Source organism: Schistocerca gregaria, chromosome 3 (genome assembly GCF_023897955.1).
Source record: "Schistocerca gregaria isolate iqSchGreg1 chromosome 3, iqSchGreg1.2, whole genome shotgun sequence".
In the NCBI taxonomy this organism is placed as follows: domain Eukaryota; kingdom Metazoa; phylum Arthropoda; class Insecta; order Orthoptera; family Acrididae; genus Schistocerca; species Schistocerca gregaria.
In genome coordinates this window covers 782,383,803-782,406,233 of record NC_064922.1, presented here as the reverse complement: position 1 = coordinate 782,406,233, position 22,431 = coordinate 782,383,803, and the positions used below count along the sequence as shown (strand labels likewise).

Here is a 22,431-nt window from a genome sequence, read left to right as displayed (position 1 = left end):
TACACGGACGATCTACTAGATCACTTACAGACTTAGAGGTTCTCAGATGCAGGTGTGAACACTGCAACATGGGCAACAAATATTATATCTGCTGCCACTATTTTCTAAATTAAAAAGAAGAAGAGTAGAATCTGAAAGAAAATCCAATTTTTAGATCTGCCAAGAACTGCTGATGAAATAAATCTTTATTAACTACCAACTTTGATCATAAAATGTTTGTTAATCTAATGGTTTCATTACAGTTTACTGTCGTATTTCTCCTGGTTCCGTTCACATTGTTAACATCATCAGCCCCGTTGTAGTAGCAGAGCACCCCGTTAGTTTGTGTGCTGTGCACAGGCTTCTAAAGCCACTAATTAGAACGTGACTTATGGATGCTACGCGTAGTACATAACATCGACTGTTGCCCTGTTACTACAATGGATCTGAAGGTGCGGTTATCTTCCAAACAAAAATGCGACAGGTAACGGTAGTGAGAAGTCATCTGCCGTCAATAGTGAAATGTAATATTCAGGCAAAAGTAAAATAAATATAATAACAGCTTTGACCTTGCATCACATTTTACTATTAATAGCAGATGACACTGCACAAACTGATGTTTTATTTGATGCCACAGTAAGAAGAGTGTCATAAAAGCTGCTTCACATACTTTTATGATACGTGTAGACTATCAGATAATCGAACTCGAAATAAATAATTTTTTCGTCAGCGTATCTAGACGGTTTCCTAGAAATTTGGCTTTTTAATATCTATGAGTGGTTGAGTACGACATTAAATTCCATAGTAAGATATTTTGGTTTATTGTTGAAACTTCGACACAATGTCTTCATGTAAGAATGAGATGAGAATCTACAATGTTAGGTAGACTGATAAGGTAAGAAATGAGAAAGTTCTACGCGGAATCGGAGAGGAGAAGAACATGTCGAAAACATTGACAAGAAGAAGACAGAGGATGATACTATGTGTGTTAGGTCATCAAAGAATGACTGCATGGTACCTGAGCGAACCGGATATGGTTCTCGCGGTTCTAGGCGCGCAGTCCGGAGCCGTGCGACTGCTACGGTCGCAGGTTCGAATCCTGCCTCGGGCATGGATGTATGTGATGTCCTTAGGTTAGTTAGGTTTAATTAGTTCTAAGTTCTAGGGGACTGATGACCACAGCTGTTAAGTTCCATAGTGCTCAGAGCCATTTGAACCAACCGGATATGGTAAAAGCTGGGGGGCGGGGGGAGGGGGGGGGGGGGGAGCAGAGGCAGAAATTCATCCCAGAAATAATTGAGGAGTGCTAGGTGCAAGTGCTTCTCTGTAAGAGGTTGGCCTAGGAGACGAATTGGTGGTCGGCCGCATTAAACCAAAAGAAGATTGAAGGCAAAACGTACCAGTGTAAATTGCAGTTTGTTCTCTTACTTCCGCTGGTGAATGGTTTCCATTATAATGAGAATCATCAGCCCAAAATTAATTTAGTCAGGCCGCATAAGGAATCCGTCCGCCTTCGTAGTGAGTGACCAGCGTAGTTGGCTGCCATGTGGAGGACCAGGGTTCGACTCCTGGTACTGCCAAGGATTTTTCCTTCATGGGAGGAATGGCACGGGATGCATTCAGTCTCGTAATACTCACAGATGAGCTACTTGACGGGGTAGTAGAGGAGAGTTGGCAAAACGGCCGGGACAGCGTTGTGTTGACAACATGTCCCTCCATACCGCATCCGCTTGACGTCGATAGGCAGAGGACGACACGGCAGCTGGTCGACATCCAATGGGACCTTCATGGCCTGGCCGAGAGCTCGTTTTTTACACGAGAGATTGAGGGGGGGAGGGAGGGAGGAGAGAGAGAGAGAGAGAGAGAGAGAGAGAGAGAGAGAGAGAGAGAGAGGGGGGGGGGAGAAAGACCGGGGAGAGAGAGAGAGAGATCGAAGCCGCTGTGTGCTACCAACCGGGTTATTATAACCGAAACCACTCACTACCAGTAGTGATGGAAGTAACTTGTGATTTACACTGGTATGTTCTGTCACGCCACCGTGTTTTGCAACACGATGGCACGTTTATCCTAGGAATTTCGAAATATGACACAGCGAGAGCATTTTTAGGACCGAATTCTTATTATCTTTCGCACTGAACACCCGGAAAGTAAGGATTATCCGTGAATGCCGAAATGGATACTGGTGACATTTCCGAACGTTTCTCTCATCTCACTCTGCCTCCCCTCCCATCTGCCAAATCACTTAAAATTCCTCGGTGAACAGATAGCTCCAAGTGATTGAATAAAGGCGAGGAATACTAACGTGAGAACACGGGCTCGCTTGCCGGGTCGCCACGTGATTGGCTGCACGTTATAATTAGAAGCCCTTCCCGGCCGTCGCTCTGCCGGCTCCCTATTAAACGCGCGGCACACCACACCTGTAATTTTCACCTGACACTTTACACGCCTAAATGACAGAGATGAGGGGGCGCCGTAATAGAGCCGCACGCACCCTCCATCACCACCAGGCAGTACGCGTATGTATTATAAATATCTAAGCACACGCGCACGCATGTACATATATAGAAGACATTATACTCACATCTTTCTTCATGGCGTCCAGGATGAGAGTCTTGAGCTCGTTGAGGCAGTTGTTAATCCGGGCACGTCGCCGCTTCTCCATGATGGGCTTGTTGCTCTGCAACACAAGAGAGCGGCAAGTCAGAAGCTTTATACATAAACACGCATATACATACGCATGCTGCCGTGTAGTGTATCGATCGAACGGCGCGATAACGCGTCGATGGATCGATCGAGCTAGCGGCGGGTCGAAGCGCGTTCTTTCGCGCCGCCCGTAATGTGATTTGGGTGCCGGTACCACGGCACGCTTGCCCGCGGCGGAAGATGGGAACGGGAGAATTATTCATCGAGACGCCTACTAATTCAATATTTGTGACGACGCGCCGCCGTGTTTCTCCTGACGTGACCGACTGCCTCGAATCAGTGGTGTGGGAGAGATAAGGCCTGAACACGGCTGGATGAGCTCTTCATCAAAGCCAGGCGACTGTCGTACACCAACAGCCAATGCAGTGGGCTACGTCGTGAGGATGTGTATGCATAAACACACTAAGAAAAGGAAGTTAGTGAAGGTAACGTAGAAGAGCAAAGGAACACAGCTGGCAAATGGCGGAAGGAAAACGTAAGATACTGTTGAAAGAGTAGAAAGAATCAACTGTATAGATCAAGTGAGGGAAAAGAGAGAAAATGGGAAGATATAAAAGGGGGTAAGTGAGGACATAATATCACTTGTGAGAAGGGCGGAACGACTGGCAGAGGCATAGTGGGACTCTAAATAAGGAAGAAGCATGGAGGAGGGAGAGAGGACATAACAAGAAAACTAGGGAAAAGTATCGCCATTAATTCCTTATACTATTTCTTACAAGGCACAAACAGAATAGGCTATTGCAAGAGTTGTAGAAGTGAATGACAGTAGTCTCACTCTCCTTTTCAACGGTTGAGTACCTGATGCTTCGGAAACTGCCGCCCGCACTCGAATGCTTTACCCCTGCTATTAACCAGAACGCAACCCGCTCGGCATATCATTGCTCGCGTACGACACGCCAATTGGAGACCAATTCCACAATATTTTACTTTGTGCACCTTTAAGCTAATCGATATGTTCATAGTAAAAGGCTACACACTGGATTCTATTATGAAATTGAAGCCAATTGGAACTGGGGAGGCAGCAATTTAAATTAATGTTCATTAGATTGTAGCTAATTTTACTGACGAAAACGGAACGTAAGGCACTGAAACTATCCAATATGACAACTATTTCCAGGCTCCAGGTAAGATTATTCATAAGCCTCGACGAAATCTCAAATCATTTTCTGTTACTTTATGCATTACTTCCAACACTGGGACAACTATTGCGTTAAGTAAATTCACGAAAACTATTATTTTCATCCAGGATTGTGGGAAACCTGCGAATATACTTTAACATGAAATGCAGTTCGAAGTATGGAGCATTTATTCACTTCTTATGGCTGCAGCAGGACAGCCTGTAAGCCCTGTGTATAATACGGTTATTTAATGAACCATTTAAAGCAAGCCTGGTGTGGTCTGTTTATGTTATTTGTTCTCAGGTCCACGTTATGCCTGCGTTCCCGCAACAGATGCGGTTAGCTATCATGAAAGTGATAAATCAGATTCTAGTCTAGGCCAGAGTTATAAGCACAAAATGGAATTGATACGTGCACTGTAACACACTCCTCCGGATATCACTACAAGGTAGTCATGTCAAGAAATTCCCTTGATATACCAATCATGTATCGGATTCATATAATAAATCGAAACCTAAATGCCGACTTCATAAAATTAGTACTTCATTTAGAATATGTAAGTGAGAGTACTTTTACTACTCCTTCTCGCTAATGATTTTTAACATCGACTCCAACAGGAAATATATTTCTCATAGAGCACAGAAGCAGAACTGCTGGCTGCGTGGATCGTAGAGGAATAAAGACACGGCCCTATGAAGAACCAGAATACCCGCCTAATTAACGGCGCAAATAAAGAATTCGTTAGATGAAATAATGTACACTGGAGTATTAATTAATTCTTCGTGAAATCATCAAATCTTTTTAAAAAACACTAAACAGAATTTTTTGTTTACGACTTCGTGGAAACGTTGTCCACTTTGGTTTATTGGAAGAATTTTAGGAGAGGGTGATTCACCTGCGAAGGAGACCGCATATAACGGACTGTGGTGTTACCTATTCTTGAATACTACTTGAGTGTTTGGTATCCGTACTAGGTCGGACTGAAGACATCGAAACAAATGAGCGGGCTGCTAGATTTTTTATCGGTAGCTTCGAACACCACCTAAGCGTTACGGAGATGCTTCGGGAACTCAAACGGGAATCTCGGACAAAAAGTGACGATCTTTTCGAAAAACACTGTTGAGAAAATTTGGAGCTGTCTGCCGAACGATTCTACTGCCGCCAACATACACTGCGCGAAAGGACCACGAAGATAAGATCTGAGAAATTAGGGCTCTACGGAGGCGTACAGAGAGTCGTTCTTCGCTCGCTTTATTTGTGAATGCAACAAGAAGGGTATTGACAAGTATTGGTATAAGAGTACCGTCCACCGCGCACCGTAGGTGCCTCCCGGAGTATCTATGTAGATGTGGACGTAGATTTCGAGGTTTCACATATCACCACTGTTTCCATCATGAGAAATTGGTGTATCCATAATGAGAAATTAGCACTAAGTTTGCTGTATGCATCGATATGTACGTGACGATCGATACTCCTCTACGAAAAAGGAAACTGAACACCATAACCAGATACAAAGAATGTAAATCTTGTTCAGAAGATCCAGTGTTGTCAATCTTATGTATGATTGTGTTTTAAGCAGCAGTTACGAATTGTGTTTTATGCAGCAGTTACGAACGTCGTTTCGTATTTTTTGACGGTAGGCAGACACAAAGACGGTGACGAACAACCTGTGCCTAATGGTTTACGACGGTCGAAGCTGGTACTAATAAAAGGTTTGTCAAAGCAGCTGATGCAGATATAATATGATTTTCGATAAGTTTCTACAAGCTCTTTGGCGCCACTTACTGAAAATGTTTCGCATATCTTATTAGTTAAGAGAATCATGGGGAATGCTGTCTTTGGCACTGTGTCAGAATTTTTTTCGATCGATAGAGAGTCACACAAATCCAGAGAAATAACTGAAAAAGCAAGATAGTTGGAATAACGAGAAAATTTTATTTAGAGTTTATGACTGTGGCCTTCTCAGGCGAAACACCCAGAAGACAGGAGTGGCCGTTGTTCGTTTGATATCACAGACTGACGTAAAAATTTTTGGTAACATCCTCTTAGCTGTTGGGATGCGCCACATACCTCTTTAAACTTCCTGAGGCAGTATGAACACAGAATAAATTGTCAACTGCAAAAACCGCTAAAGTCATTTATTCCTATAGATTACCGGTTTCGGCAATTCTCTGTTGCCATTTTCGGATCTACGTTTACATCATTACACAATCTTCCCCTTTCGTACTGTACGTGATGCTATACAAAGTATGTCTATATTGGTATCGTGAGCTATACTACAAGTCAGCACGTCTACGGATCCAAAGACGGCCACAGAGAATTGCCGAAATCGACAGGTTAAATGAATAAATGATTTTAGCGATTTTGGCAACTGAAAATTTAATCAGTGTTACTAATACTACAGACCACCCCCACGCTGACGATGTCAGAAGCGTATTCCTGAGGTGTATCACACGCTTCCTCCGCTGCTACATCCGCTAATTCATTTCTTTCTTCGCTGGAACCTAGCAGAATGACCAGTCCGTCTCCATCCTTTGCAGGAGTCCCGTGTGCAGAGGTGTATTCCGCTAATCAGATTAAAGAGTACCAAGGCACTCGAGGCAGACGTGGAACTTCTGAACACGATTATAACCCACCTACTGCAATGATTTCAAGATTGCTAGCCACTGTAGCGTCATTTTATCCCAACTATCAATTTATGTGATACTTGCGACGGAGTATTAATATAACGATAAATGTAAAGTACCTGCGCGAGAGATAAACACTCTGTGTAATTTAAGCATGTCTGTGCGAACTCGATAACAAAGATATAGAGACTGTATTTAGCTACGGCAAAGAGATAATTATTCCATGTTGGACATTTGAAGAGAGATGTTCTTTGTTGGAGTGAGAGCAGACTGTTGGAAGCCACCATTAAGGCAGTAATCTATACATATGTTTTTGGATAGGGTCCGCCTTTAGCAAAACACAGTTTCACTGCAGTGAAACATGTTTGGGTTATAAAACAAAACTGTGTTATGCTAAAGGCGGACCCTATCCAAAAACATATGTATTGTTAAAGCAAACACGGAAAAAAAGAGCTTCAATACCAAGCAGTAATCTATGTTTTATGTGACTGAAGAAAATAAATACGTATAAAAGCACAAAAGGAGTATCAGGTGTGTAGAGTTCATAACCCTTAATCATTTCAAAAGAAATATTCAGTGATTACAAAGACGCAAGTCGTTCGGAAGTGTTCTGTGGTTTGATGGTGCGGACCTGCAGTTTTGCAGGTTTTCGGGATTTGCCGAGAATATTTCTCGGAAGACCTAAACAATTTCACGAACTAAAGTTGGACGGCACATTTCATACACATGACACAGCATAGCACTTGGCTGTACCGATCGATTTCCGTAGAGCGAGCGATAAATTAGCGATTTCAGGTGGAGAAGTTCCACAAGGAGACTCGACGAGATCTACTGCGAAACGCATATGGTATTGTCGTATTCTTTAACTTACGGGGAACAGTAAGTAATATAGACTTACTAACTTCCGCAGACATAATTAAAAGGACTCAAATAAAAGTAGCAAACAGTAAAAAGGAACCAGTAACCAAACCATCAATAAAAAATAAGTTAATAATAATACGCAATCACAGTAATAAAACGCTCATTAAATAATACAGAGAAAAAAATATAAGAACTTTAAACAACTCTGAAACATAGTATACTCGTTAGGTAATCGAATCTTGACGACAAACTAGGTAAAAACAGCTGTGAAGTCCAGACACTCCGCCTGGTTTGATCCTTTCATAAATAAAGCCATGTGGTTGTGGTATTGATTTGAAATTTAATTCAAACTCGAATTAGAAAGACCTGTAGGTGTGCTGCCTCTACTGTACCGTGTTAAGTGCAAAATTACTCTGGGCGGTTTCAGTAGCCAAATTAGTAGTCGGCTCCAACTCTGGCTGCTGATATTTCTGCCACGGCTCCCAAAGGGCCTCCTTTGGTAGTGACTATTTGTAAGAATAGATTTTTGACTCCCATTCTGCGGTTGGTTACGCGGTGCCACTAGAGTCGCGAAGAGGACCCCAGCAAAGGGTTCGAAACGTCGAGTATTCTAGAAATATTGAAGAGGAATGAATATGATGGAGACGAACCAATTCAGAAGATTTTTTGCCTCAGTGACGACACAGATATAGCCAGTTGTACTTTACCCGCATGGCGAGTTGTGACTCGCGGTCGGCAGAACAGGGCCAGCGGTGCCGTGGCACTGTAAGTCGATCTCTGTTTATCGCGGCAGTCATCACAGCCGGGCAACGGCACAGCGGAAACTAAGGCGAGGCAGAAGCAGGCGCTGCAGAAGGGACCAGCGGCTGCACGAGTGCGCGACACGGGCGGCGGTTTATCGCTGCCGATAGAGCGCGGGTCACGGAAGGAGGCGAAAAAACCGCCTCGGTCGCGTCGCTAGGCGAACCGACCACGCCTTCCGGCGCGTGAGCCCGCCTGGGGTTATCCAGAGGGTCGCGGGCCGAATCCCGTCCCTGACCTCTTCAGCCGATACACCCGAGAAACAAACGCCGGATGTTACTGCAGGTCTGGCGATTGCGCTTATCGACACACTGCACGCTCATTTCCTCCTGGAACATCTGCTCGTCTGCGCACACACTTACGCAGCACCCAGGCAAATGCCAAACGGCCTAGTAATCACGACGCTACATATTCACGCACTTATGCGAAGTTCCGGCGTTGTTCGACGCACAAAACCGACGATCCGTCCCATTCTCTATTGGCGTATTCTGCCAACCTGAAAAAAAATATCGTTGCAGTAAGACATCCCTAGTAACGCTGTGGCTGATGATTTGGATGACACAAATGCACAACGCCGGAAACAACCAATATTTGGTATATGCGTGACTCATTATTTGAGTAAAACTACCTCTTTCTACCCTGAACAGAACTATAGCGCTGGTTTGGTTTTCAATTTCACGCTGCTAAACTTTTTTTTGCGTCACGTTGGACTACAACGATTGTTCAAGTTCCCGAATTCCGTTTAGCAACCGTTTTGCTTAATATTGTGACAACCTGAACGCTACAGATCATTTCGAACTTCAACCAGAAGACAAAGCCGTAGATCCCTAAGGTAAATACATTTTCCAACGTTTAGTTACTGTAAAGCTATTCCTGCAATATTTTAGAATAGGAAAGTTCCATTTAACGCATATAAGGTGTCTAAAAAACTGTATGATCTGCCAGTTGGACTTAACACATCTTCGTATTTTGAGTGGTACGATGATGCTAGAGACTTTTAGAACAAACTGTCACCACGAGAATTTTTCCCGCCCGCCGTCAGCTTTCGTGATCGTAGCCGTTACTTTTCAATCAAGTAGCTCATCTATGACTTCACGAGGGCTGAGCGCACCCTGCTGGCCAAAAGCGCTCGGCAGATCCGGTCGGTATCCCATCCAAATATTAGACAAGGCCGGCAGCGCGTAAATTCGGTGATCTGCCGGGGATCAATGTTACCATTGCGGAAAAGCCGTTCGCAGCATAGTAACTTAGTATCTTTCATGCCTAAGTTCCTCTGTCCGTTTCAAAACAGGCCACGTAAATTGTTCCCCTGGTTATAGAATGTCAAAAGAACGCCAAAGGCATTAGACTCTCGGTTGTTTTATTTCAAGTCGTTGTAAGGAAAATAAACACTACCGACAATGTTGGCTATAAATGGAAAGGTAACTCAATATAAAAAAGAACACTAATTTTATACACTAAGAAGTTAAAAGAAACCCTATCAGCGCAAAAAAATTGCAACTATTCAAACTGGGCAATCTTAGCTGCATGTAGATGTAAAGTATTTCTCACCAATACAGTTATGATGCCGATAGTGCTGAACCGTTTGACTAAATGAATAAACACACAAACTCGTTAAACTAGCGCTATTAAGCAGGCCAGATTCGGATACTGCACACTACTCTCGCGTTCTTAGTACAATGTTAAGGAAATAAACTCATTTTCTGGGGTAGTGACCACTTTCTGTACAAATGTGGTCAATAGCTGGAAGAAAAAAGAAATAGACAGGTTTATTCGTACTGTGCAGTTTGTAAGCGAAAATATCATGTTTCCATTATAAATCCTAACACTAGCACTGTGATGCACAATTGAATATATTTGGAAAGTGTAGCATGGTTTGCATCGCAACTAAAACTCCGTTTCGTTACGCCTTGCATGTTCCGACAACATTGACTCCAATGTCTTGCTGACGATGTCACTACATCACTTACTCGGATATGAACTAACGTGCGTATCTTTGTATAACCACTCCCCCTCTCCACCCCCCCCCCCCCCCCCACACACACACGCACGCACACACGCACATTTAGAACTCAAAGCACTATCAATTGCTACTGGAAAGATAGTAACGTTGCTAAAAGATAACAAAACAAGAAATAATTTTCTAGCAACTTAAATTTACTATGATCAGAGGATAGACACTGAGATGAGAATGTCGTAATCACAATCACAGTAGCTTTACCGTGGATGTTTCGTATACTTCACTACAAAGTTAACTACACGGCATATTTTTCTAGACGCGATATATGCACAAAGATAGTGCTCAGTTACCTACGAATAATTTTACGGAAAGTATCTGGTTTAACACACAGTGTTAGTGGCCCTGTAAACACATCAGTCAAAAAAAAAATTATTTGCACTGGCAATAACAGCAAATTTTGAATGCAGATCCAAAATGCACTGTGAAATCACTTACGTGATCAGCGTAAATTCACTCTAAAAGGAGTGCGCTGTGAACATCACATCATGGCTGTTATGACAGGTAAATAGCCGGGTTCTAGAAGGTTTGATGCTAACACCAAAGTGCAATCAATCATTGCCCGCCGTCACCCATCAGAAACGTATCAGCCAAGTTCGTGGATTGTTAGCGATAGCGCCGCAGCCAGCCAATTATCGCTGCCTCGACTCTGCTCGTTACGATAAAGGAACGGTGAAACTGCATTTCACTAAATGGCTACAACTTTGCAGTCAAATGAAATAAAAGACAGGTCCTAAAATCTCTCTCTGACGCTCTGTTAAAATCGTCTCTATGTACTGTTAGCAAATGCAACGATGGGCGTGAGATTCATATCTAATTGTAGCAAGATATAAGAATGAAAACTAGCAATACAGTGTTTTATAACAGTTTCTCTACGTGCCTGCCAGCCAGTAAACGAAAGGCTCATAGTAATTTTGCTTATACAATGGCCATATCACCAGAGTTGTAGTAAAAGGTATTTAGATCGCAGCTACTATATCTTCAGTCTAGCTTTTCCCATGTTAAACTAAATAGTAATTATATACGTACAGAGATGCACAGTAGTCCCGAAAAATGTGAAAGCATATGCCCAGAGCTAAGTTTATCCGTTGCCAAATCAACAAAACTTGCCGTGGCTCCCGCTCAAATTCTGAGGCGCTGACGATACCACACGCGTATACCAAGTTCACGATCTGTTCAAACGGCCGCCTCTCCCACGGGCTCAGTTGCTGTAAGACGGCGACAGGTGTCACTAGTGGCTGGGTCAAGCGGAGGTCTGTTCCCGTTGGCGCTACTCGCTTCCATATAAAATAAATATATTTTTCTTTATTTTTTCGATTCTAGTTCAAGAAACGCATAGAATACGACTAGACAAGTGGTCCTGCGTTCACAATATCCCAACACCTTGCCATGCACGCAGTACCATCTACTGGGCATTCACTTTCCCAGTGCGACGGGTGCTATTCTACTCCTAAGGTAAACAGACTCCCGTATAGTGGAGACAGGGAGGTTGATGCAAAACAAAAGAAGAAAGAAAGGATTGAGATTTCAAGCAACAAGACGGAAATAGAGAATTTCGTTTCACTGCGAGGGAAGCAAGACACCTAATCGGTAGTGTTCACTTTCCTCATGTACAATCCAATATGATCACATTCATCGGCGAAACATACACCTCAGTTGTGTGATTCCATACATAATAGATTTTTCAAAAACAGAATGAAGCATCGTTACACGGCGTCGTTACGTTCGCTGTATATCAATTACGATTATATCTTCAACCTCAGAAATTAAAAAGTACGATGGTAAGCCTCTGACACCCCAGTCAGTAGGTGCTCTCGCTCAACCATTCACGACAGCGTCATTACACATTTTAACACAAGATTTGAACCGTCTGTATCTTCGCTACGTACAAAACTCTCACTGTTACGAAAGCTACGTACAGTACATCACCATGCAATTTGGTATCGTTCCTAGTGAATAACTCTGCAACGAATTTTAGCTTCTGGAAATTAACCATGACTAGAAATTTTTTTTTATCACTGCTCCCTACAGCCATATGACTGGTTTGATGCCACTCTGCTCCTACCTCGGGCCAATATTCTCAGCACCATGTCTCTATTAGGTGATAATCTGTTTTACACTTTCCAATCCAGGCTACCTTTCAAATTCGGTTCTACAGTCTGGAGCCGCGCGACCGCTACGGTCGCAGGTTCGAATCCTGCCTCGGACATGGATGTGTGTGATGTCCTTAGTTTAGTTAGGTTTAAGTAGTTCCAAGTTCTGGGGGACTGATGACCTCAGCAGTTACGTCCCATAGTCTTCAGAGACATTTGAACAATTTGAGCCTTTAAAATTGTTCCCTCTGATGTACCAATCTAAATAACCCGAAATCCCTTCAGCGTTTCTGCGTCTACAAAAACACTCTTCGGCTCATTGTAAAACTAGTTGTTATTTCGTAACGAACATCTGGTCCCCTACAGCTCTTTTCGCTCATGGATTCATGTACACCTTTATTTGAGATGTGAAACCAATTTTATCTCAAATATCTCCAATCGAAAGAACATTTATAAATTCCACCTTGAATCTAGAATTTTTAATTTTCTAGGATTACCGCCTGCTTGTCTTTTGGGAATTTTCGTACTTTGCTGTGCCTGTCAGCAGAAGACATTGACAGAAATGATTTTTTTTCCAGTTGGTAAAAAACATGTCACTCGTTGGAAGTAGATGTTGTATGACGAAAGTTTTATGACGATTATTGCGAGGCTCCGTATTTTCATGGCGTATTACATGACCCACAAAAATCACGGAAAGTCAATCATTAGTACACATCTGCGGCCAATGTTTCGGCTGCAAAACGTTCAGCCGCCTTCGGAGAGAACCTGAAACATGAAGTTGAAGCGCTCCCGTCTACCGTAGTTACCGGTATGCGTATGATACCATAATAAACTACACGGGCAGCAGAATCTGTAAAACAGTGTCTCACGGTGATGGCGGTGGCACATATCTCTGCTGCCCATGTGGAGTTTCTTCCATGATTGTTTGTCATGTTCTCGTACGCTATCGGCGTGTATAAGGTGAACGGGAACGCTTTGCCGCCATGCTTCAGGCTCGAAACATTAGCCGCTTACAAAGTTGCAAATTTTCACAATCTGTTATTATCGTCCGTTAAAATGAGGCAACGTGACAATCTTCTCTCCCTGACAATACGGCGGATGGGGGGCTCAGCCGGACAGCGTAATTTCTGCCGCTGTTCTTCGACACCTCGCGACGCAATTATGCGGCCACGTAGCGGTCTGCGGCGAGGTTTTCGCGCCCGCTCACTAATGCTTCAATTAAAGCGCGGCGGCTCCGCCAGTTTACTGGCGACGTGTTTACGTGGCGCGCCAGCAGCGGCGATTAGTGCCCTTCCTCTAACACCCGCTAAGCGGCATTTCTCGGCGGCGGACAGGGGCCGTTTCCCCGGCGCTGCTCATTATGCGGTTCACAGCTCTCAGGTAATCGGTGAAGATCCGCAAGATCGTACAGTGGCCAGGCAGGCACGAAACTCTGCAACTCAGAAATGGAATGGAATCATCGTGCAGCATTGATGGCCAGGAGGCCCCAACCGTGGAAGTTCAGCTGCCGAGTTTCAAGTCTTATCTCAGGTGACGCCTCATTTTGGCGACTTGTGTGTCGGTGATGACGAGGACAACACAACACCCAGTACACGAGCGAAGAAAATCTCCAACGCGGCTGGGAATCGAATGCGGGCCCGCTGCGTGGTAGGCAAACACGTTACCACCCAGCTAAGCACCCGGACTTACAGCTCAGAAAAGATCGGAGTAAGATCCACTAATCCCCGCACTGTAAATCCGCAATTCGCCATCTTTGGGCAGATGAGTCCTCTACGCCTTGGGGACCGACAAATGCGTGCGAGAGCTTTCATACACAACTCTTTGTTTGATACTTCTCACCCAGATATTGTCCCCCCCCGGTAGCTGAGTGGTCAGCGCGACAGACTGTCAATACAAAAGGCCCGGGTTCGATTCCCGGCTGGGTCGGAGATTTTCTCCGCCCAGGGACTGGGTGGTATGTTCTCTTAATCATCATCATTTCATCCCCATCGACGAGCAAGTCGCCGAAGTGGCGTCAAATCGAAAGACTTGCACCAAGCGAACGGTCTACCCGACGGGGGGGGGCCCTCGTCACACGACATTTCATTTCACCCAGATATTTACACTTTTGTGAGTAATATACCGGATGATCAAAACGTCAGTATAAATTTGAAAACTGAGTAAATCACGGAATAATGTGGATAGAGAGGAACAAACTGACACACATTCTTGGAATGACATGGGGTTTTATTAGAACCAAAAAAATACAAACCTTCGAAAAATGTCCGACAGATGGCGTTTTATCTGATCAGGACAGCAATAATTAGCATAACAAAGTAAGACAAAGCAAAGATGATGTTCTTTACAGGAAATGCTCAATATGTCCGCCATCATTCTTCAACAATAGCTGTAGTCACGGAATAATGTTGTGAACAGCACTGTAAAGCATGTCTGGAGTTACGGTGAGGCATTAGCGTCGGATGTTGTCTTTCAGCATCCCTAGACATGACGGTCGATCACGATACTCTTGTGACTTCAGGTAAGCCCAAAGCCAATAATCGCACGGACTGAGGTCCGGGGACGTGGGAGGCCAAGCATGACGAAACTGGCCGCTGAGCACACGATCATCACCAAACGACGCGCGCAAGAGATCTTTCACGCGTCTAGCAATACTTCGTCTTTCCAAGCATGTGTGTCAATTTTTACCTCTCTATCTACATTACTCCGTGGTTTATTAACTTTTCAAATTTATATTGACTTTCTGATCACCCAGTACTTTGCGAAGAGTATCAAACAGACGTTCGGCTCAGGTTACTTGCCAAAAACTGACAAAAAAACCAAAGAAAGACAAGACATGAAACGCATTCGCAACTGCGAATGTGAAACGCCTCCATCTGCATAACAGAATGACGATGATGAAAATTTGTGCAGAACCGCGACTAGACCTCGGCTTTCCCGCTTCACCATCAAGCTCTCCTAACACGACTCACGACCAGACCCGAACTTCCATACATCGTCGTCCGCGTGCCATATCTGTACTCATGCATCCCTTTAACGTTATTCCCGTACGGAAGAGACATTTTTATTTTTAAGTCGCAGGACCGATACCGGTCGAGAAATACGGAAGTGCAGTGCCTGTGTTGTGAAGTAGCGCGATGCAGTGTTCCTTCGGAATAACATTTAACGGGTTGTGCGAGTATAGGTATGAGACAGGGACGAGGACATCTAAGTTTGGCTGTCAGTGAGTCGTGCACGGATAGCCGAAGCGAGTAGTCGGCCCGGGAGCTCGGCGTATACGGTCATAGACTTAGCTGTCCCCTATAATTAAAAAAAGAACTGATTTCACGGATCAACGCTGAACTAGGAAGAGCGTCGTGGGACGTCCACCACGAACAAATACAACGACCATTAACAAACAAAACGAGATCAACAAAAAAAGAGTGTGTTAGCTGCCCTCTGTAGTAAAAAAAACTGAGTGAATGAATCAACGATTTAGTTGAACGAGTGTCATGAGACGTCCACCCTGAGCAAATGTAACGAACATGTCGGCACGTTAACTCAGCGTGTTCGGTCAGATCGTCAGTTACCCTCTGTAAATAATAATAATAAAAATCTCAGTGGACAGATCAACGAAGAACCTGAACAGCTGTCATCGAACGTCCGCCCCGAACAAATTCAACGAACAATCTAGAACAAAATGAGATGGACAAAAGAAAAATTAAAAAAGCGGATAAGGCGACTGCCCGCGTAATTCGAGGTCGATTCGCACTCCAGCAAAACTTTTCGTCGTCGTCATTGCGCTGTACAGCTGCAGGCGGTTCATATTCGCAACTGCGAATACATTCATGTCTTTCATAGCAGCTGTATTCGCCGCAGTGAAGGAACGTTGAATTATACTTCTTAACAACACTTCAGTTTCGTAAAGAAAGATAAGTCTTTATCCAGAGCAAAACTGTGCAATGGCAGGTAGGACAGACTGCATTTACTGAAGTATGTTTGTAACAAGCTTAAATGTTGGCTTAGTAAAAGCTTCTGAATAAAAGCACTTGCATTTGAAACTCATTATTATAAACTTCCCTTTCTTTGTACGCATTTTCATTATCATTCTCTCAGATACAGTATCTAAGAAAATAATTTCGTTACTTGTAGATTTCAGTACTCTTCAACTTAACATTGCTACAATATTACAATACGGCTACTGATGTGATTGCGAAGCACTGGCGGTAAGGTCAGCTTTTGGGAAGTTGCAGACTTTGTGTGATTCGGATTATCCGCCATTCTTCAGAAATGTGTCCTTCCTGCCTTAGGACTTAATCGCCCGGAGCAGGCGCTAGCAAAATGCCACTTTTTTATGTCGGAACACGTGCAGTCTCGCAATGTTAGAATTTATCAAAACTGGGCATACTTCTCGGTAGTGATTTACGTGCGATCCTTATTTATATAAAACAGCGCTATGTTCTTGCTTTCGATTGCTGTTTTTATTATTTCAAATTGACCTGTTTCGGGCACCATCGCCCAGTTTCAGATCATTTCTCGTCGTCCTAACGGAACTATTAGTTTCACTGTGATATGCCCGAATCCGGTCAGTTTGAAATAGTAAAACAAAAAAAACGGCGATAGACAAAAATGGGCCTGATATCAGAAATAATAGCTCAACAGCTGATCAGTGCCTGGAACAGAACACTGTAAGACTATCTGTTAACCCTTACCTTCAACTGCAGGTGCCTGTGAAATGAGCGCACAATATTGCACGTCCATTGAAATCCGATACAAACATCTCTACACCGCGACTGCGCTGGTTGCCTATCAGTCTACGAACCAGAACGGTACCTCCCGATATCTATAGCTCACCACAATCTTTGTGAACGATGTCCTTGATAAATTCTTCGAGTATCAATCTCAAAGTCAGTCAACAATTTTCAACATCTGTCGCACTCGGGCAACATTGTCTTCTTAATACCTCTCCAGCGAACTCTATAAATGCTAATTTCTACTAAAATGTTAGGTTCGTGCATTACTCATGTCTACAAAACAGACAAACCTCCTTCTGCTCAGGGCGTTCAGTGATACGCTACACATTTCGACATGTCTCGCGACGCGTATTTTGAAACTTGTTGCCTATCTGGATCATGAGTGTTTTTGACGCACTTAATATATTCGGCAGTGTAAAACAGATGTATAAAAGCTCCACCGACAAATAAAACAGGTCACAGTATGACAGTATCCGCATGCTACTTACCCACCGCTCTACTGACCACAACTAAAGAAACAATTACTCAGTCGCGGTCAAATTCAAGAGAATGCCTAACTTCATCCTGTAAAGATTATTTAGTCGTTATTTCTTAATCGTTGCACCACAATGAGTTTAAGATTGATGGTGATTGCGAATGAGGCAATCAGATTACGGAACTCAACTAACACCGTTTAGCGTCCGACGAATTTATTACGGCAATAATGCACAAGGAACAAGCCAAAATTCTTCGCAATCATTATGAATAAATATGTGCTACTCCTTATTCTGAAGGTCTTAACACTGATACTCAGCGATAGAGCTTTCAGGTCACAGACCTTACCATCGAATTTGATAGGGCTGACTCCTAGTGATTGAATACGTGTACATTCACGAACTGCTAGCATCAAACGAGGCGTTAACCACTCAGTTAAAATGTTATCTGCGTCCAGCCAAGCGGGAGGGTTGCGAGACACTTGTTGCTGTGCCAATGCAACCCGCTTGGTGCGAGGGCACCAGATACGGGGAGTTACACGCAAGACCAATATCCGCTCTAGTATGCAAAAATTCTCAATTTAATGGGTGCTGGATATGTTTCATATTGCCGATAAGGGCAGCACTGGTACCTTCAGAATCCATAATTATGAGGCAGCAATACCCGCTCAGAGTAGCTTGGAGAGCTGCAGTAAACCAGTCTTCGGCTTGAAGACCACAACAACAATACCTGTATTGGCTGACGAAGGTGAAAATGGAACTTACACGCTTAATCATTTACGACGCCTTTCAGCATAAGGTAAACGCGACACAAAATAATGAAAACCATAGTGCACGTAAGGCTTTTTTCGTTTCTACATTCTCCAATGGGATATAACTCATTTACCGTGTCTAAATACAAAGTAACGAGTTCCTAAACAAGTCTGCTAGTGCGAGTACAAACTTGGTAAATAGACTACATGTATGCAGAAAATCAGCCAAATTGGTTGTAACGCAAAGGTGGCTGTCTCGATCAGTTATATCTGTTTTTCTTTTATCCATTAGCAAGGTTGGTGATAGCTTTTGGCTGTAAAACTAATGGGTCTGCTTATAAAAGATCTTTTGCTGCTGCCTGTCACTATTTTCCTTCTATTTTCTTGCAGGGCGCGTTTCGAGTAATGACTTCCATTCCCGTGTATTACGATATCAATGCATGCTGTAGTTCACATACAGAAAATATCATACATAAATATCATAATACACGAATAAAGCACTTGAAAATCGAAATCGTTTCTGCAGACGCGTCGTGCGTGAAATAAATAACAAAAGCAGATACTTACTGGCAGCAGAAGTAGTTACTTTGTAAACAAACCCGTCAGTTACATATGTGACTTTTGAACTAGGGCTCTGGTAGTCGGCAAGCGTGTTTCATTGTGTCTGAATAGCTGTCTTTAGTCAAGCTGGCCGCGCGGGATTAGGCGAGCCGTCTGGGGCGCTGCAGTCATGGACTGTGCGGCTGATCCCGGTGGAGGTTCGAGTCCTCCCTCGGGCATGGGTGTGTGTGTTTGTCCTTAGGATAATTTAGGTTAAGTAGTGTGTAAGCTTAGGGACTGATGACCTTAGCAGTTAACTCCAGTAAGATTTCACACACATTTGAACATTTTAGTCAAGCTACTGTAAACCAGACTCCAACGAGAAAAGTAGCGATCCAAAGTAGTGGTTATGAACCTGCCTAACACAACACCGCTTCTAAAAATAATTAAACATTTCAGAAGAACACACTCACAGGCAGCATTCTATCAATATGTGAAAGTGATTTTTAAATAAGAGCGTCACTACTTCGGAGATCTATACAATAGAAAAAGTTCGACTTTGAGTTGTTCCCGTGGCACAATAAACTGAAAGAAACTGAGAAACGTAACAATATATTACCACCAAAAATTTGGTATATACCTTCTCTAGGCAGCAGTATGACATTGACGCAACTTCTAACATTTTTGTACGTGCTGATTCGATAGAAGGACTACATAGATCAAAATTGCATTGTACGGTCATCAAAACGTACAAAACGCTAGTACGCGGTGCTGTGCAGCAGAAGTATCTGCTCGCTTCCTAGCTTGATAGCCAAAAGTGAAGATTTATTGGGGAGAGAGAGAGAGATTTGAGATCGAATTAGTACGTGAACACGTGAGAAGCTAGTGTGATTAACACGTACTAAATAAGATATTGCAGCACATTTTAAGAACTGTATACTCCAATGGAACCCCTGTAAGGGTTATTTCACGATATTTGCCCTAGCGTGTGGGATCCGTCATATGGTTCATCTGTAAACGATATATAATATTGCTGTTCTTGTTGGCTGTAGCTAAAATGTGAACTAGGAAACACTAAGAACGTCGCTCAGTATCTCAGAGATAGAAGTTTACTGAGCAAAAACATGGCCACTACTAACATCCTACACGGAGGCACATTAAGTATCGTTTCCACGCTCCGTTAGTGATTGGAACTAAAAAACTACAAAAAATAAAAACCAGCACTACAAACTTCATTCGCTCAGTGTTTACTCACAAAGAAGAGAGGGCAAAGGACGTTGCTAGCTTCGTTGTACGAGGCGACACTGACATCTTCGATAAATAAACTGTGTACAGTGGGTGTAATATTTTCCGAGATGTCGTATTTCAAATTTTGAAGTGCAGTACATCTCGTGCAATTGTCTTAATTCTGATTCTACTGTACGACTAAACTTAGCTAAGAAGGATAATTTGTAACGATACGGTACAGTTACCACAAGTCGATTACATCCTAAGAAAGCATCAGCTCGCGCATGTATAATACACAAATGGGAAACAAGCTCATCATGTACACCTGGGGGTAAAACGCAGTGCCAGACGCTCTGTGATGTCAAGCTTACTGTCTCGTGACTGTAAAGTAGAATTAGGGTCCTTTATGCGTTGGACATATCCGACTGTGGCTCTCAGAGTTCGTGAGAATTTATTCGGGAATGTTACAGGAGTCACCTTCTAATCCGTTTCCATTCCCCTGCGACATGAAAACTTTAAGATTTTATGATGTGAAATTGACGGACTTCCTGAAACTGCACTTTTTTTCCATTAATGTTCGTGGTACATACTACATACGATGTCGAATTTGGAACAAACATTCCATCACCAGAATGTCTATAAAGTAAATCAGATCTGCTCGGTTTGGATGATAATGCTTCCTGTCAGTTGGGGTTTCGTATGAGTTGTAAAAATGGTTCAAATGGCTCTGAGCACTATGAGACTTAATTTCTGAGGTCATCAGTCCCCTAGAACTTAGAACTACTTAAACCTAACTAACCTAAGGACATCACACACATCCATACCAGAGGCAGGATTCGAACCTGCGTCCGCAAGCGGTTTCAGACTGTAGCGCATAGAACCGCTCGGCCACTTCGGCCGGCTATGAGGTGTAAAATATAAAAAAAAGCATTGTTCTAACTTTGTGATTTTCCTACGTGGTGAAATGGAAAGGTATAATACGATTGATTATGTGCATGGACGTATTTTATTAAATTTTACCAAATCCATACGTATCTGCTGATGGATCTCTATTCCGAAATCGATAATATTTATTGTATGAATAATCAGTATCGCGAAACATCAGCCTGAGCGAGTCAGTAATATTTCACACAATAAAATATCATTGCAGCAGCATTTCTTCGACATTTCATCGTCACCAACGATTCGGAGATTAAAAAACAAAGTAAGACTTGCGAAGCCGTTGTCATTGATAATAAAAACGTCTACATTGTCAGGCGTCGTCACGTTCAATTTCTTCTTACACAAACGACGTTTCGATCTGTCTGCTGGAATCTTCTGATGTCCCCGGTTTTCGGTTTACCGGAGGCAGCAGAAGATCCCGATGACGGTCCAAGCAGACGGTTCGAAACGACGAACGGGTAAGAAGAAGTTGAAGAAGAACCTAGAAGGTGGTAGCTGCTCAGCCTCTAGAGAAATGAGTATTGCTCGCAGCGAGACTCACCCGTCGCGTTTCGCTGGCACTGCGCCGCTGCACGGCTATCGGGCCGCCGCCGACATCGGGCGCCGGGGACGTGGAGGCTGCGGCTGCGGCGGCGGCCGCCGCAGAGCCCGGCGGGGGCGTGGGGGCGGGCGTCACGACGCACGGCGCCGGGCCCGGACCTGCAGTTGGCCCTCCGGTCACCATCACTGCGCTGCCATGCAACAACACCTCCACTGCCGCACGCACTCCGCGCTTCCTCGCTCCGCCGGTCACCCGCACACGGGGGTGGAAAAGCACGCCACGGAAGTGAAATGTCCTTCGCAAAACGGTAGCAACGGCGGTGGTCGGAACACACACACGAAAAAATAATTTAAAAAAATGCTCCGGTTTGCGGTTTTGTCACGGTCGCGAGCAGCGGTAATCGCCGCGCTCCGTTCCACCCGTGCGGTTTATCGGTGCGCGTAACAAGTGGTTGCCACGGCAGCTGCGTATCGTTCCTCTTTTTTGCCGCTCGGCGCGTCTTCGACCGCGTCAAGTTTGCGCAGGCGCTGTACCGTCCTCTGCTGTCTGCGGCGCACGAGCTTCGGTCGTGGACTGGAGAAAAAGTGGCGGCGCTGCGGCGTGCCACGCTCCCGTCCCCCCACCACCGGCCGTGGCGGCTGCCCCCTCCACGGGCAGCGGCGCGCGCGTCCGGGCGCTCCCCCCACCACCGCGCGTGCCTGGGGCACCGCGGCGGCAGGCCAGCTCACAGAGGCGCGCGAGCGCGGCTCTGTGGGAATGAATACCTGCCGCGCGGCTACCTGCGCCGCCCGGCATTCCACAGCCCTACCAACTTATAACTGACCGCGGCGGAACCCGCACACTTCCGTACCAAAAGCTTCACTACACCTACGGAGGCAGTTCACCGTCTTACGTCTAACTCGTCACCGAGCTGCTCTCATGCTCTGGCAGAATTCTCACGCTCTGCTAGACGTTTCAGATCGCTCCGCAATCTAGCGACATGTTGATCAATCATATAGAGAAAAAGCTTCACACAAACAGTACCTGA

At 44.2% G+C, this 22,431-nt stretch overlaps 1 protein-coding gene across 1 annotated transcript in view; it reads right to left on the bottom strand.

Annotated features, from left to right (window-relative positions):
• Positions 1 to 22,162, bottom strand: part of LOC126354594 (protein hairy) — a 36,211-nt gene extending 14,049 nt beyond the window's left edge. The window contains exons 1-2 of the mRNA XM_050004344.1: positions 21,405 to 22,162; positions 2,561 to 2,656 (exon numbers count right to left, since the gene is read on the bottom strand). Coding sequence (XP_049860301.1) covers positions 2,561 to 2,656; positions 21,405 to 21,587 — 279 coding nt within the window. The 5' untranslated portion in view covers positions 21,588 to 22,162. The remainder of the gene's footprint in view (positions 1 to 2,560; positions 2,657 to 21,404) is intronic.
• Between the last annotated feature and the right edge of the window lie 269 nt (positions 22,163 to 22,431).